The sequence below is a fragment of the Amblyomma mixtum genome, chromosome 3 (assembly GCF_055824585.1).
Source record: "Amblyomma mixtum isolate Tamu chromosome 3, ASM5582458v1, whole genome shotgun sequence".
Classification (NCBI taxonomy): Eukaryota; Metazoa; Arthropoda; class Arachnida; order Ixodida; family Ixodidae; genus Amblyomma; species Amblyomma mixtum.
Genome location: NC_143014.1, coordinates 58,733,943 through 58,747,715, shown reverse-complemented (window position 1 = coordinate 58,747,715; position 13,773 = coordinate 58,733,943). Strand labels below are relative to the sequence as shown.

The 13,773-nt window shown below is 47.2% G+C and overlaps 2 protein-coding genes across 4 annotated transcripts in view; one reads left to right on the top strand and one right to left on the bottom strand.

The window, feature by feature from the left end:
- The window catches only part of LOC149350320 (mitochondrial inner membrane scaffold 2-like), a 34,578-nt gene that overhangs the window by 3,508 nt on the left and 17,297 nt on the right, over positions 1–13,773 (top strand). The window contains exon 2 of the mRNA XM_089579333.1: positions 1,875–1,949. Coding sequence (XP_089435459.1) covers positions 1,922–1,949 — 28 coding nt within the window. The 5' untranslated portion in view covers positions 1,875–1,921. The remainder of the gene's footprint in view (positions 1–1,874; positions 1,950–13,773) is intronic.
- The window catches only part of LOC149350321 (peptide methionine sulfoxide reductase-like), a 34,081-nt gene that overhangs the window by 16,682 nt on the left and 3,626 nt on the right, over positions 1–13,773 (bottom strand). The window contains exon 1 of one of the 3 annotated variants that reach the window (XM_089579327.1): positions 8,652–9,059. The exons of 1 other annotated variant lie outside the window; for it this stretch is intronic. In XM_089579327.1, the coding sequence (XP_089435453.1) occupies positions 8,652–8,735 (84 nt within the window). In that variant the 5' untranslated portion in view covers positions 8,736–9,059. Of the gene's footprint in view, positions 1–8,651; positions 9,060–13,773 lie in introns of those variants that run through there. One more of the 3 variants, XM_089579328.1, reaches the window with a different exon arrangement.

Sequence of the window (13,773 nt, the reverse complement as noted above, 5' to 3'; positions counted from 1 at the left end):
TTATTTGACAAGCTTTTCCGCGGCTCTATTGAGAAAAGAAGAGGAACGATAAAGCCTCAAAGCGCAAGGTCGACGCGGTAACAGTGCGGCAGGAGTCCCTACTTATCTCTTTATAGCTCCAATGTTTTAGGGGAATCCCCCAAGGTGTAGTATCGGCTTTATTTGACAAGCTTTTCCGCGGCTCTATTGAGAAAAGAAGAGGAACGATAAAGCCTCAAAGCGCAAGGTCGACGCGGTAACAGTGCGGCAGGAGTCCCTACTTATCTCTTTATAGCTCCAATGTTTTAGGGGAATCCCCCAAGGTGTAGTATCGGCTTTATTTGACAAGCTTTTCCGCGGCTCTATTGAGAAAAGAAGAGGAACGATAAAGCCTCAAAGCGCAAGGTCGACGCGGTAACAGTGCGGCAGGAGTCCCTACTTATCTCTTTATAGCTCCAATGTTTTAGGGGAATCCCCCAAGGTGTAGTATCGGCTTTATTTGACAAGCTTTTCCGCGGCTCTATTGAGAAAAGAAGAGGAACGATAAAGCCTCAAAGCGCAAGGTCGACGCGGTAACAGTGCGGCAGGAGTCCCTACTTATCTCTTTATAGCTCCAATGTTTTAGGGGAATCCCCCAAGGTGTAGTATCGGCTTTATTTGACAAGCTTTTCCGCGGCTCTATTGAGAAAAGAAGAGGAACGATAAAGCCTCAAAGCGCAAGGTCGACGCGGTAACAGTGCGGCAGGAGTCCCTACTTATCTCTTTATAGCTCCAATGTTTTAGGGGAATCCCCCAAGGTGTAGTATCGGCTTTATTTGACAAGCTTTTCCGCGGCTCTATTGAGAAAAGAAGAGGAACGATAAAGCCTCAAAGCGCAAGGTCGACGCGGTAACAGTGCGGCAGGAGTCCCTACTTATCTCTTTATAGCTCCAATGTTTTAGGGGAATCCCCCAAGGTGTAGTATCGGCTTTATTTGACAAGCTTTTCCGCGGCTCTATTGAGAAAAGAAGAGGAACGATAAAGCCTCAAAGCGCAAGGTCGACGCGGTAACAGTGCGGCAGGAGTCCCTACTTATCTCTTTATAGCTCCAATGTTTTAGGGGAATCCCCCAAGGTGTAGTATCGGCTTTATTTGACAAGCTTTTCCGCGGCTCTATTGAGAAAAGAAGAGGAACGATAAAGCCTCGAAGCGCAAGGTCGACGCGGTAACAGTGCGGCAGGAGTCCCTACTTATCTCTTTATAGCTCCAATGTTTTAGGGGAATCCCCCAAGGTGTAGTATCGGCTTTATTTGACAAGCTTTTCCGCGGCTCTATTGAGAAAAGAAGAGGAACGATAAAGCCTCAAAGCGCAAGGTCGACGCGGTAACAGTGCGGCAGGAGTCCCTACTTATCTCTTTATAGCTCCAATGTTTTAGGGGAATCCCCCAAGGTGTAGTATCGGCTTTATTTGACAAGCTATTCCGCGGCTCTATTGAGAAAAGAAGAGGAACGATAAAGCCTCAAAGCGCAAGGTCGACGCGGTAACAGTGCGGCAGGAGTCCCTACTTATCTTTTTATAGGTCCAATGTTTTAGCGGAGTCCCTCAAGGTGTAATATCGGCTTTATTTGACAATCTTCTCCGCGGCTCTCTTGAAAAAAGAAGAGGAGCATGAAGCCTTCCCGCGATAACGGTGGTAGGAAATGACGTTCAGTGTCAAGGCTCGAAGGCGGCCTTTCTATATGAAGACCAGTCACAGGAAGGCCATTTTTTGAGGAACTACTGTTCGTAAACTTCTATGCAACCTTCAGTGCACTGCAGTCTCGTTCCTCGCGTCACAGTCGCGTGCATTTTTCTTTTCTGTACCTAGGGTTCTCAATATATAATTCAAATGAATTTTTTTTCTCCTCTGTTTCAGAGACGTGAAGACTTCCGCTTGGCGCAATCTCCCCTCTGTCGCTTTCCATGGGTTCTCACGCAGCCTCCAGCTCAGGTAATAAGCAAGAGGAACGTATAGACGGACGAAGTCACTGTTCGCTGCAGGAAGACTGGCTCGTATGTTTAAATATAACCCGACGCAAGTATAAGTTGTCTAAGGAAGTAATTCCTCATTGAAATCCACCCAAGCACAGCCATACGGCTGTTCTTCACGCACAGCAGGCGCTGTAGTAACGCATTACCGAATATCGTAATCGTGCTGCGGGTTTATTGTTATTTCAGCTAGTGCCACATCGAGAACTGTGGGGGAGTTCCGGGCGCACGCGGATTAATCCTTCGTATCTGTCATGACTTTTGTATACGCCTCTGTGATAGCCTTTCGCCTATATCCTAGCATATGCGCAAATATCAAACTGCCCCAGTCATCGCAGAAATAGCAAAATACACGTGAAACAGGATGCCTCGTAAGCAACAGTAGCAGTTTTCCCTCAAGTTTTATTGACAAATAATACATTTTAATTCAAGCTACAGGTATACAAATATACGAAATGTTTTTTTTTTTTTTTCAACTAAGAGCGCTTAGAGCGACACCATTAATGGGTTTTGGAGCTGAAGCTTTGTGACACTACCTAACGCGCGGAGGCTGGACCGAGAGATTTGCGTGGCGTTGCACGAGCGCGTTAACGGAAACAGGCCTTCAACAAGCCTTCATGTATTATTAGTACGTGTCTTCAAGGTGACAAACAGGTTTCGACGAACATGTTGTTACTATTACTTTTCAGCCCGCAGAGTGCGGCCCTGAAATAACTTATCTTCCGGCATTGCCACTTGGCACCATTTTACCGCACCTTTTCGCTGACTGTTACCTGGTCATGGCAAAGCTTGATGTTAGCGTGTAATCGCAAGACGCTTTTCACGGAGTTATTTCAGAACAAATCTTACGTGTGCGTCAATTCCTCACTGCTTGCGACTGCACTCGTGCTAAGGTCGATTGGCCTCGGCGTGACGAGCGACAACACTCCACTCAGCTGCAATGGCCTTGGCCCATCACATCCAGTGCATCGAGAGACGTTTGAAATGGACGGCTCTTCGCATTAGTTTCGTTTGTTGCATATTTCTTGGGAATGGCTGCACAGAATCGTCGTCATGGCGGCGTTGAAGACTTTATGCAAGGAGAAAAGTCTTGTATAGCCACCCGGCGTTTCAGTTGGTCTCTTCCCAAACAAGGCCGAATCAAGCTTGCGTTATGAAATGCACACGGTACGTGTCCTCTTGCGGTCTGAGTGCGGTAGGAACAACGATGTAAGCCAGCGTTTCTTTTACTTCTTTTGTCTGGCGACCTTCGCAACCAGCACGTGCTCACGATATGGTATTGAACACTGAAACAAGTATTTAACTGCCAGTTTAGGTAAGGGTGCTGCGAATAACGCTTTATGACGGAGTGCGGTTTGGTCCAGGCACAATGCTTGTATGCGTGGCAGCTAGTGGGGGTCTCTCGCAACTAACACAAAGGCCTTGCAGGAACTTCGGCAGACAGATAATTTTTTTTTTTTCTCAGCGAAATAGATTAACCGCGCGTCCTATGTGCATGCACATTACCTCGCGCGTGAAGACAATATCCTTGACGAGAAGGTCCCTTCCTCTTTCTTCGGTTCCGTCTAGGTTTGCATCGTTTTGGTGCCATTGTTAGTCGAGACAGTAAGTAGTAATACGAACTTTTGAAGAAAAAATGAAAAAAAGGTAGACAAACTTTGTAATAGTTCGTGGTCACTATGCTTTTGCTAGAAGCACAGACATGTGATGAGCTTTGAAGAGGAATGACACATTAACAAAAAACAGGGCAAGTCCAGCTTTTCACTTTCCGTGCACTCAAGACACCCCGGAATCGACGGTGGTCAGAGTCAGGCGTGCATTATGCTACAAATATGGAGATGAACCTTGGGTATTTGAGGTGTACAACGCCAGTGTTTACCCGGAATACAGGTTGCAAAAGAAAAGACAGAACTCCTGGAGCGTAACGCATGGAGACAGCTTTCTTCCGCAGTCCTGGCTTCAGTTATTACGGGGCGTACGCGAAGCGGAACGTAAACAAGCGTCGCAATGAACAGATGCCTCCATTTGCACACCAAACAAACATGCCAGAAATGCACCATTGCAGTTTCCTCGTTCCGTGTATCAGCTGCACGAGTGCCTCCGATCCACAGCGCAACTTCTTCAGCTTTCTTAGCTTTTTAGTCCTCACGCCAGTATCATTTTTTTCCCGTCTGTAGCTCGAGTCTGGCCCTTTAAATTTCTTTTTAAGATTAAAGGTAACATTTCTGATCACTGATTCTCCTACAATCACGCGTAAAAAAGGGCCGAGCAAACGCGCGTGGAATGCTGCAGCGCAAGAGATTATCCCTGCCGGCTGCAGAAGATGAGATCAAATGCGTACGCACAGGTTTCGGTGCAGTTTTAGGGACACGTAGTGGTAGAAATGGACTTGCACAGCCGGTTCATGTGCTGCCATGGTATATGTAAATAACAGAATTATCCTGCTAAACCAGCATTTTGAATGAATGAAAGTTCATTAAAACAGACAAGGTACAAAAAGGTTTGTTAAAAGGCTGACAAAAAGGCAGATTCCTGACAAGTGTCAGTCCCCTTTCCCAGAACACAAAACCCCCAAGCATAGGGTGTAAGAAAAAAAAAAGCATGAATAGATTAACATGCCCTGATACAGAGGGTAAAAGTAATGCATATCACCAGGCGCTGAGAGCAGTACGTGATAAGAGCGTAAAAATGGTACAGGCACTCAAAGCGGAATGCAATAACAAAATCGTCTTTTCTAAAGTGACAACAAATACCCGTTAACCTTTTTTTTTGAAGATTACTATTGGCGATAATTTTACAACGTAAGTGACAGTAGGTTGATAATTAAAAAAAATCTATGACCCACGATTGCTTCTGGAAACCATAATTTGTGCGTATCTTGCCCTTGCAAGTTGTGTAGCGAGTATTGAAGTCGTGTTTTTCGGAAGGTACTTTCTAAAATAGCCTCTTTCGTTAAGCTTTATTTCTTGGAAGATAGTAATGGCTGTTTTTTTTTGTTTATAAGGTTTTCTATTGTTAATACATTGTTCTTCTTGAAAAGCTGAGTAGAGTGGCTTCTAAAGGGTGCGCTCTCTGAAATTTCCAAACTATAGATATTAGTTTTCGTCGCGGTTCCCTAAACAGACACAGTATTGAAGGCGTGAATGTACTAGACTATAATACAGTTGTTTTTTTCATTTGGGATGGTAATAGATCTCTTAATTTATTAAAAACGCCAATGCATCTCGCAATGCTAGTTGTCATGCTGTCGATATAGTTTGACCAATTTAAATTTTCTTCAAACAAGACGCCAAAAAACGTGCGGCATGCGGGGTGTTCGATGACTTCGTCACGGTATTTTAGCACTATGCTTTCTTCAATGCGCTTATTACGGAACCGAAAAATGTATTGTATTTTCTTAGTGTTTATTTCTAATTTATTTACTCTGAGCTAATCTCAAATGGCCGCCGCGGTGTCTCAGTGGTTATGGTGCTCGGCTGCTGACCCGGAAGACGCGGGTTCGATCCCGGTGCGGCGGTTGAATTTCTATGGAGGCGAAATTCTAAAGGCCCGTGTACTGTGCGATGTCAGTGCACGTTAAAGAACCCCAGGTGGTCGAAATTTCCGGAGCCCTTCACTACGGCGTCTTTGGGACGTTAAACCCCAATAAACCAATAAGCAAATAGAAATTTGTTTCCATCTGAAGAGCGCATAAGTTTTCATCAGAAAAAAATACATTAGTGTCATCAGCATATAAGATTATGTTCAGTGTTAGGGGCATGTCTGTGATGACATTTGTGTATAAAAGACAAAAAGAAGCGGACCGTGAATGGGCCCTTGTGGGACACCTAATTTTATTTCTCCTAGTACGGATCTCGAATGTCTGGGTACTGTGCCAGTTAGCTAAATAGCTTTCTAAGAGCTGTGCTTCTAAAGCCATACTCATTTAACTTTTACAACAAGTTATCATGTTTAATGGAGTCAAATGCCTATTTCAGATAGAGAAATATTCCAATTGCATACAGCTTATTATGAAAGTACTATTTTTACTTTATTGCGTAGCAGCGCCGTTTCCAAGGATAGTTGTTGTAGAAAACCGTACTGATTTTCTCTTATATAATTTTCAGCATAACAATTCAGACTACGTTGGTTAATCACATGTTGAACTAATTTTAAAAAATGGTGGGACTGAAATTCGTCTGTAGTTGTTAATGTCCTTTCTGTCACCCGCTTTAAAGATTACCGATACCGTTGCAATTTTTAATTAATCAGGAAAAACGCCGGTAGACAGTATCAGATTGCATATGTATGACAGAGGTTTACTAATGTGCACGACAACTGTTTTTATGGTTTCTGCTTTTATACCATCGGCACCACAAGCTGCTGAATTCTTTAACTTCCGCAATAAGTTACCTATTTCAGCCTTAGCTGTAGGTACGAGAAATAGACTTGCTTCACACTACAGTATATATATGACCTATATATAGGGTTGTAAGTATACGAAGCGTCTGAAGCTCCGCTCCTGAAGAAATGCTGATTAAACATACCTGCCAGCGAAGCGCCTGCATATGATATGCCTTTATCAATTACCTCAAAAATCGGGCTTTGTTCACTATGCGGGAGCAGTTCATTTAATATTTTCCAAGCTTTTTGGGGTCATTAAGAATATGAGTGAATTTATTCTCATAACTCTCGCATGCTAACTTCAAATCACGACTTAACTTTACCTTTTTAAATTTGATTAAGTACCCTGGTTGCCTTGTCTTTACAAAAGCAGTGAAAAGTTTATCTCGTCCCTTGATTCGTTTGAAAAGTGCGTTGACAACACATAGTTTCCGGCATTTCTTGCTTCTTTTGGTCTCAGGCTCTTAAAGGAAAAACTTTGTAACAAAGCTATTTGATCACGACAGCAAAACAGTAGAACGCCTTAAAAGGATCCGTCAAGTCGTACATCTCGGACCAGTTCGTTTTCCTTACCAATGTTTCAAGATCAGAAATCGTGTCCTTATTTACCACTCTATACTTCAATCGTGTGCCATGTAATCGGCGTACGATCACTTACTGCAGATATCAAGACGCCCGATTCTAAAGCAACCTTTTGCGCCGTGAAGTACAAAACAAGTAAGCTTTCAAATGCATTTGTCACCATAATCAGAGCATTGATGACATTTTTGTAGCCAAAGGAAACGAAAACATTCAAAAACGCTCGCGTGGTGCGTTCTAAAGAAAGCAGACTAATATTCTCTGTATATTGATATAGCTTTAGCAGTTGTATCGTGGAAGCAGTTAACAGGCTACTCAAACAGAGTATGCATTTTGTTTTTCATACATGTAAGCAATGACACCAGTGGCTGGTGCGCTAGTGAGTTGAATATGCGGTGTGTATTTTGAAAGCTTGTGAGTGCTATAGTTGCGAAATGACGCCGTAATACGCCACTTTAATTAATGTTAGGAGAAGGTAATTGGCTGCGATTTGGGCAAGTTGGTAGCGATTCGTATAGCTAAAACAACGCAGAGATGCAGTACGGAACAATGAGCTATCAGAACAGCTGTGACTCACAACTGTGTTTTTTATTATCTGAAGAAACTTCAATTATATAGCCTGCTTATTCTAAATAGCAAATTACTAAAGCACACCGAAAAAGAAAATATAGACAGGGTACTCATCACGCACATGAACCCGAAAAACTATTCTCCCCCCTTTGGTGCAGCGCGTGAGTGGTGTTGCATGGCTTTGCCGGATAAATAGTCTGTCTTTATCACAGAGTGTTACTGACGGATAACTTATTCAAACGTATTTGCTGTTGTGAATATTTATAAAATTTCACCTGTTAGCTGGTCTTTATGCTTGCCGAGAACGACGGTGTTAGAAAACTGAGGAGAGCAACCACCTTTTTGGCAATGAACTGCAAAATAAGACAATGAATGACTGAAACTGGAATTTATTGCTGAATAACAGAAATGACAGTTGCGAATCAGCGCGCTCTTTGTTTCATCCAGTGTCACTGCGCTGTTTAAGCATTGGATGCGGATCTTTTTCTGGCAGTATAATCGAGCAAACACGTATACAATAGCCTGCCCTGTCTTCTCTTGCTGACTTTCACGCTGTCTGCTAAAATAAACTAGCTTGATGCGCGGTCAGTTTGTGCTGGGTCTGGCGGACAAGTTCAATTTAACGCAGATGACGGGCAAAAAGCTGTTGTAGAATGTATAAAAGAGATAGATGAGCGCGCATGGGCACTCTATCGCTACACTTCGGTGAAATGTTCCTCTACAATGCCCCGCAGTGCTGGGTCCATAGAGCGCGCGCTGACATCACCAAAAACGCCGCGAAAAAGAGAAAGGAGGCACATAGAAGCCGTTCGCCTTTGACAGTGCGTGGCGAGGAAGATCATGGGCGCAAAAATCAAGAACGTTGGACTGCATTAGTCGATTCACTGTGACATGTGCGACGACATGTGGCGTATGTCACAGGGAATCAACGAGTCCTGTGCATGTTCCTAAGAGCACTCACTGGCCTTCATGTCAGCCACCTGCCCCGGAGGTAAAACTTAGACGTTAACCTGGGCAGCAGGTGCACTGCGGCCAATACGCGTAGGGGACACAACCGCAACTGACGGCGCATAACATGCAATAGTACGCACGTTGCGCGCTCAGTAGTTGCGTGGGGGAGGCGGCGACTTACGGAGGTGCGGAAGTTGACGATTCGGTCGTACCACTTGCACGTGCTCATGTAGAGCTCCGTGACTAGGGCCCCCAGCAACCCCATCGCTCCCGGCGTGAGGCTCGTCTCTGAGGTCTCGCTGTTAAACTTCCGTCGCACGTCGTCGCCGCCGCTGTCGTCGCTGCCACCGCCCGACCGACTGTGCCAGCCCCCCTCGACTTGCGCGACCACTTGTATTGTGTTGTTTCGCACCAGCCGAGCAGTGCGCGCGCGCGCCCATGCGTTTGACCTTGTCGAGCGACCCGGGCAGCCAGCGTTCACGCTTGGATCCGATGCGGGAAACGGGCTGTGGTTACAGTGCGCAAGGGCAGCTGGCGCTCAACGTGCTTAACATGCCACTGTTCAGCAAATTTCGTCGTTCGTTATAAAGGGGAACTGCCTATCACGTGCCTCTAGAGGCGTAGACACCTACCTGTACATTTGTCTTCTTTGCAAATACGGAAGATGCGTCTTAAGAAGCTACCCTTATTTCTCTTCAAGTACAGTGCCGTTTATGGCGGTGCACAAAAGCTTATGGCGTGCACAAAAAGGTGCACTGAAGAGGATTCTGAACTTGTCTTTTTGCCGCGGGAACTCGATCTACACGTTCCTAGCATTTTCAGAAACTGGAACTTATTGCCCTGTACGGCCGATTTCCTTAATTAAATCGAATTAACGTCCGGCTCCCGGCCCCTTTTTTTTTAATTCTCCCTCGTACGATGGGCGGAGTCGACCAACGCGTGAAGTTCCTTTCAGCCAGCTCCGTGGAGGCTTTGCTTTCGCTTTATTTTGTTTTTTAGGTTTCCATGAATAAATAGTTTCATTCGCAGATAATATAGCCGCAAAATAAGCCCGAAGAAATAAAAATACGCGCGGACTATTTGCTACTACGGACTACTACGTATTACTCCGCCAATGGCAGAGCGGCAAGCCGCCACGGGACTGGGTGAAAGGCACTCCACGCGTTGGTCGACTCCGCCCACCGTACGAGGGAGAATTAAAAAAAAAAGGGCGGCAGCCGGACGGTAATTCGATTTAATTCAGGAAATCGGTCATACAGGGCAATAAGTCGCAGTTTCTAAGAATGCTAGGAACGTGTAGATCGAGTTCCCGCGGGAAAAAGACAAGTTCAGATTCCTCTTCAGTGCACCTTTAAGAGTGAAACGCGATACGCGCTTTATACCATCCACATGACAGCATCACTCCGGACTGCTCCGAGCGGCCCCTGTGCACAATGGAAACTTTTGACTTCGTCCTCAAAGACGAAAGATGACGTCACACTCACTCACAGTGCTCCTGGTGGCCTCGGTGAGAAGTGGAAAGCTTCCGTTCTCTCAAGCTGTGCAAGGCCTCCGCCGCTGGTGCTCCGGGGCTTTTTCAAGCACTAACGACGCGACGGAGACGTGGCAGCCAGACTCTGGCGACGCCGACGACCATGGGCGTCCGGAGGGGGGGGGCAAGGGGGGGCGGCTGCACCCCCCTGGAAAATCACTCACTCTAACCGTGAGTGATGGCCGCACACCAGGGGCGGCGGTGCGCTCAGCAAAAAGAGTAAAAGCGGCCCCGCTTCCAGCTTTGGGTCACATCTGCGAAGTGCCGCGTCCGGGGACGCGTCGTTGCAGACATACAGCGGCACCGGCGAGCATGTGTTTCGAGGCGTCTTGAGATGGGTGCCTGTTTCTTTGATCTCTAGAGAGATAGCCACACGGAGGCAGACAGTGCACAATCCGGCCACCGATGAATTCTTCAGGAGGGAGGGACAAATCAGCCGTGTCCACCCCCGCTTTGTCGGGCTGCTCAAGGGCAAGCAGGCGATGAGTTGGCGCCGCCGCCGCTCGCTGTCTCCTCCGATCCACGGGAGAGCGCAGTTCGGTAGAAGCGCCGCTTTCAGAATCTTCGGCAAAGGGGATTAGCAGTTGCTTTTGTTCACGGCGACGCAGTCTCCAGAGGCGCCCCCACACCAGCGTTCCTTGCATCTTCTCCGGAAGCCAGCGCCTTTGGTCAAGGCAGCCCGATGGCGCCTGCCTGGCTCGCCTGGCTCGCCTGTCACCTCTGGCTGGGCCTCAAATCCCAACAGCGCCCATGTACTGTGCGATGTCAGTGCATGGTAAAGAGACCCAGGTGGTCGACATTATCCGGAACTCTGTACTACTCCGTCCCTCATAGCCTGAGTCGTTTTGGGGCTCTGAACCCCATAAAAACACACAAAACAAATTTTCCGACCGGAGTGGCGAGTGTCCCTTCCCCTCGGAAGTCGCGAGGCGTTCCTTTCACCCCCAAAGTGCTATTAGGAACGACGACAACAAGTCTCGCCGGGTGGCCGCCAGCACGCCTGTTTCTACTGTGTATGGCTGCTAGCGACTTGAGGGTGATTGCTTTCGGGCCTGCCGCCATGGACCACAAGCACCGAGAGGACCCAGGTGCCAGCTGACTTCAATTACGGAGTTTGCCCGGTTGGAGTGCAGGAACAAAACCAGACCCCCTTCACAAAGTGCCTGCACGTGTAGAACGCCGCCGCCGCCTCGGGGAAACGAACGTTATCTTCCCCATTTGCCGTGACCGTGCCAGGGAACAAAGGGCCTCGTCTCCGGTTGCTCTTTGGCGTGCCCAAGCACCGCGACAAGCTGGCGGGCCTCATCTCCGACCCAAGCACGAGGAACCACTTTCGGCGTTTTCGTGACCTCGCGTCTGGCCTCGAGCGGCGGGTGGCATTTGATGATCAACAGATGTCGGTGACCCGCAGAAACCTTCGGCTGGCCGGAGGCCATCACCTACCGCCGTCAACGCTACCTCGACGACAACCTTCTTTCCCTCAGACTCCACATGTGAAGGGGGCGTGACCATGAGTGCAGTGTCGTGTGTGTGCGCACAGGTGAAAGCTCTAGGCCCCTCCCACTCCGGCAAGGGCGTCCTCAACCTAGGGACTTTAGGGAACAAGGATATAAAACTCGACAACGGATGCGGCAGAATCGTCTCACTTCTAACCACCAATGTAAAATGTAAATAAACCTATTCTCCTTTCGCCATCTACCTCTTCGCTCAGCGGCACTCCTGTCCTGAACCCTCAACTCCAACAGTGCGTATTCGGGGATACTGCGGCAAGTAGGCCCTTGCATGTGTGCGCGCCTCTGTGTTTGTGCTTCGGTATTTTTAGTGGCCGGTTGTCAACGAAGCTGAGAACAATCAAGACAGCGGACGAGAAAACGACGAGCGGCGAGTAGTGTGTGTGCAAATACTCGACTGTGCGGTTGCGCGAGCAAGATGGAGCGAGGTGTATGAAGCTGCGAGCGTGCATTTATCTTGTAAATAAGTTTTCGTTGTATATATAGTCATTTTTTGTTTTCAACGTACGCATTCAACCGTTTTTTCAATCAATGTGTATATATTTTTAACACTACCAACCCCGAAGAACTCCATAGCCAGCTTTGTCTCGCGCGGTTCCGAATGATGGACATTCGGCGCTTCTTCAAGCGTCAGCGGTTGTCTGACGAAGCGTTATCCAAATGCGCCCCTGCAGATTCTGGTGTGATATGTGACAACGGTGTAGCATTTGAACAGAGTGATGCAAGCTTTTATCACCGGACAGTAGCTGATGTCGTCGACTCCATGGAAGGGACTCTGTCAACAGTGAGTTCAGGTAATGCAGCAGGCCGAGATGATTCCATTTCTCCTTTCTTGGGATTTAAGTCCGGATTTGACCAGAGCGATGCAACCTTTCATCACCGGACAGTAGCCGACGTCGTCGTCTCCATGGAAGGAACTTCACCAGCGAGCTCCGGTCACGCAGTAAGCCGAGACGATTCCCTTTCTCCTTGCTTGGGATCGAAGTCCGGAGACAACATCAAGAAAACAAATAACTTGCCTCAAGAATATGACTTAGGAGAGTTTCTAGGCAAAGCTAAACTCACTGGCATACCGGACTTTTTGAAGTTACGTCTTCTTACTAAGCCATGGTCACCAAATGTTACATACGATTTTAAGAAGGATGTAACACCTGGAAAGGCCTTTTCGACATCAATGGCTGGGAGATTACGCCCCCTGGCTTGCGTACTCAGCGACAGCGAAAGGCGCTATTTGTCGTTTTTGCGTCATTTTTCCTCCACGTGTTCACCGGGGTACTCAAGGAAGTTTTATCGTGCGCGCTTTCAGTAACTACAGAAAAATGCACGAGGCGTGCAGGGATCACGTAAAATCCCAATGGCACCAGGAGGCAATGACGGCCTCACAGAACTTTATGGATGTGATGAAAGGCAAGCAGCTACCGGTTGTAGAGCAGCTGAACAGAGCACTCCACGCGCAAGTTGAAAGGAACCGTGAGAAACTATTTCCAATAGTTTCCACCATTGTCTTTTGCGCGACGCATGACTTGCCAATTCGCGGCAAGCAGTCCGATAGTGGAGTCTTCAATGATCTGCTTGACTTTCGTGTAGAAGCTGGAGATACTCTACTTCAGGAGCACTTCGCTTCTTCTGCTGGCAATGCCAAGTACACTTCTGTCCGCGTCCAGAACGAGATCATCACAATCTGTGGCGACATCCTGAAATAGCAGATAGTTACCGAAGCTAACAAAGCGTTTGCTTTTTCCGTTCTTGCTGACGAAACTGCAGATATTTCAGGAAAAGAGCAGATGTCTATAGGCGTTCGCTTTATTGACAAGGCGGGAGCCGAAGTGTGCGTTCGAGAGCTGTTTTTGGGATTTGTAGAGCTGGAGCAATTAAACTCCGCTTGCATCGCCGCGGCAATCTTGAAGTTTTTGACGAATGTCGGGCTGATTCTTTCGAACCTCGTTGGACAGGGGTACGATGGATGCTCTACAATGGCTGGAAAAGAAGCTGGAGTGAACAAAATTATACAAAAACAGTTCCCGAAGGCACTATTTTTCCACTGTGCAAGTCACAAACTAAATCTCGTCATCAACGATCTGAACGACGTCTCTGAAATTCGAAACACAATTGGCATAATCAAACAAACCATAAACTTCTTCCGCGAGAGCGTACTCCGGAGAAAATTGGTGCCGAACATTCCGATGCTGTGTGAGACAAGATGGTCTGCAAAATATAAGTCTATTAGGATCTTCTCTCAGCATTACGTGGCCATAGTCGAA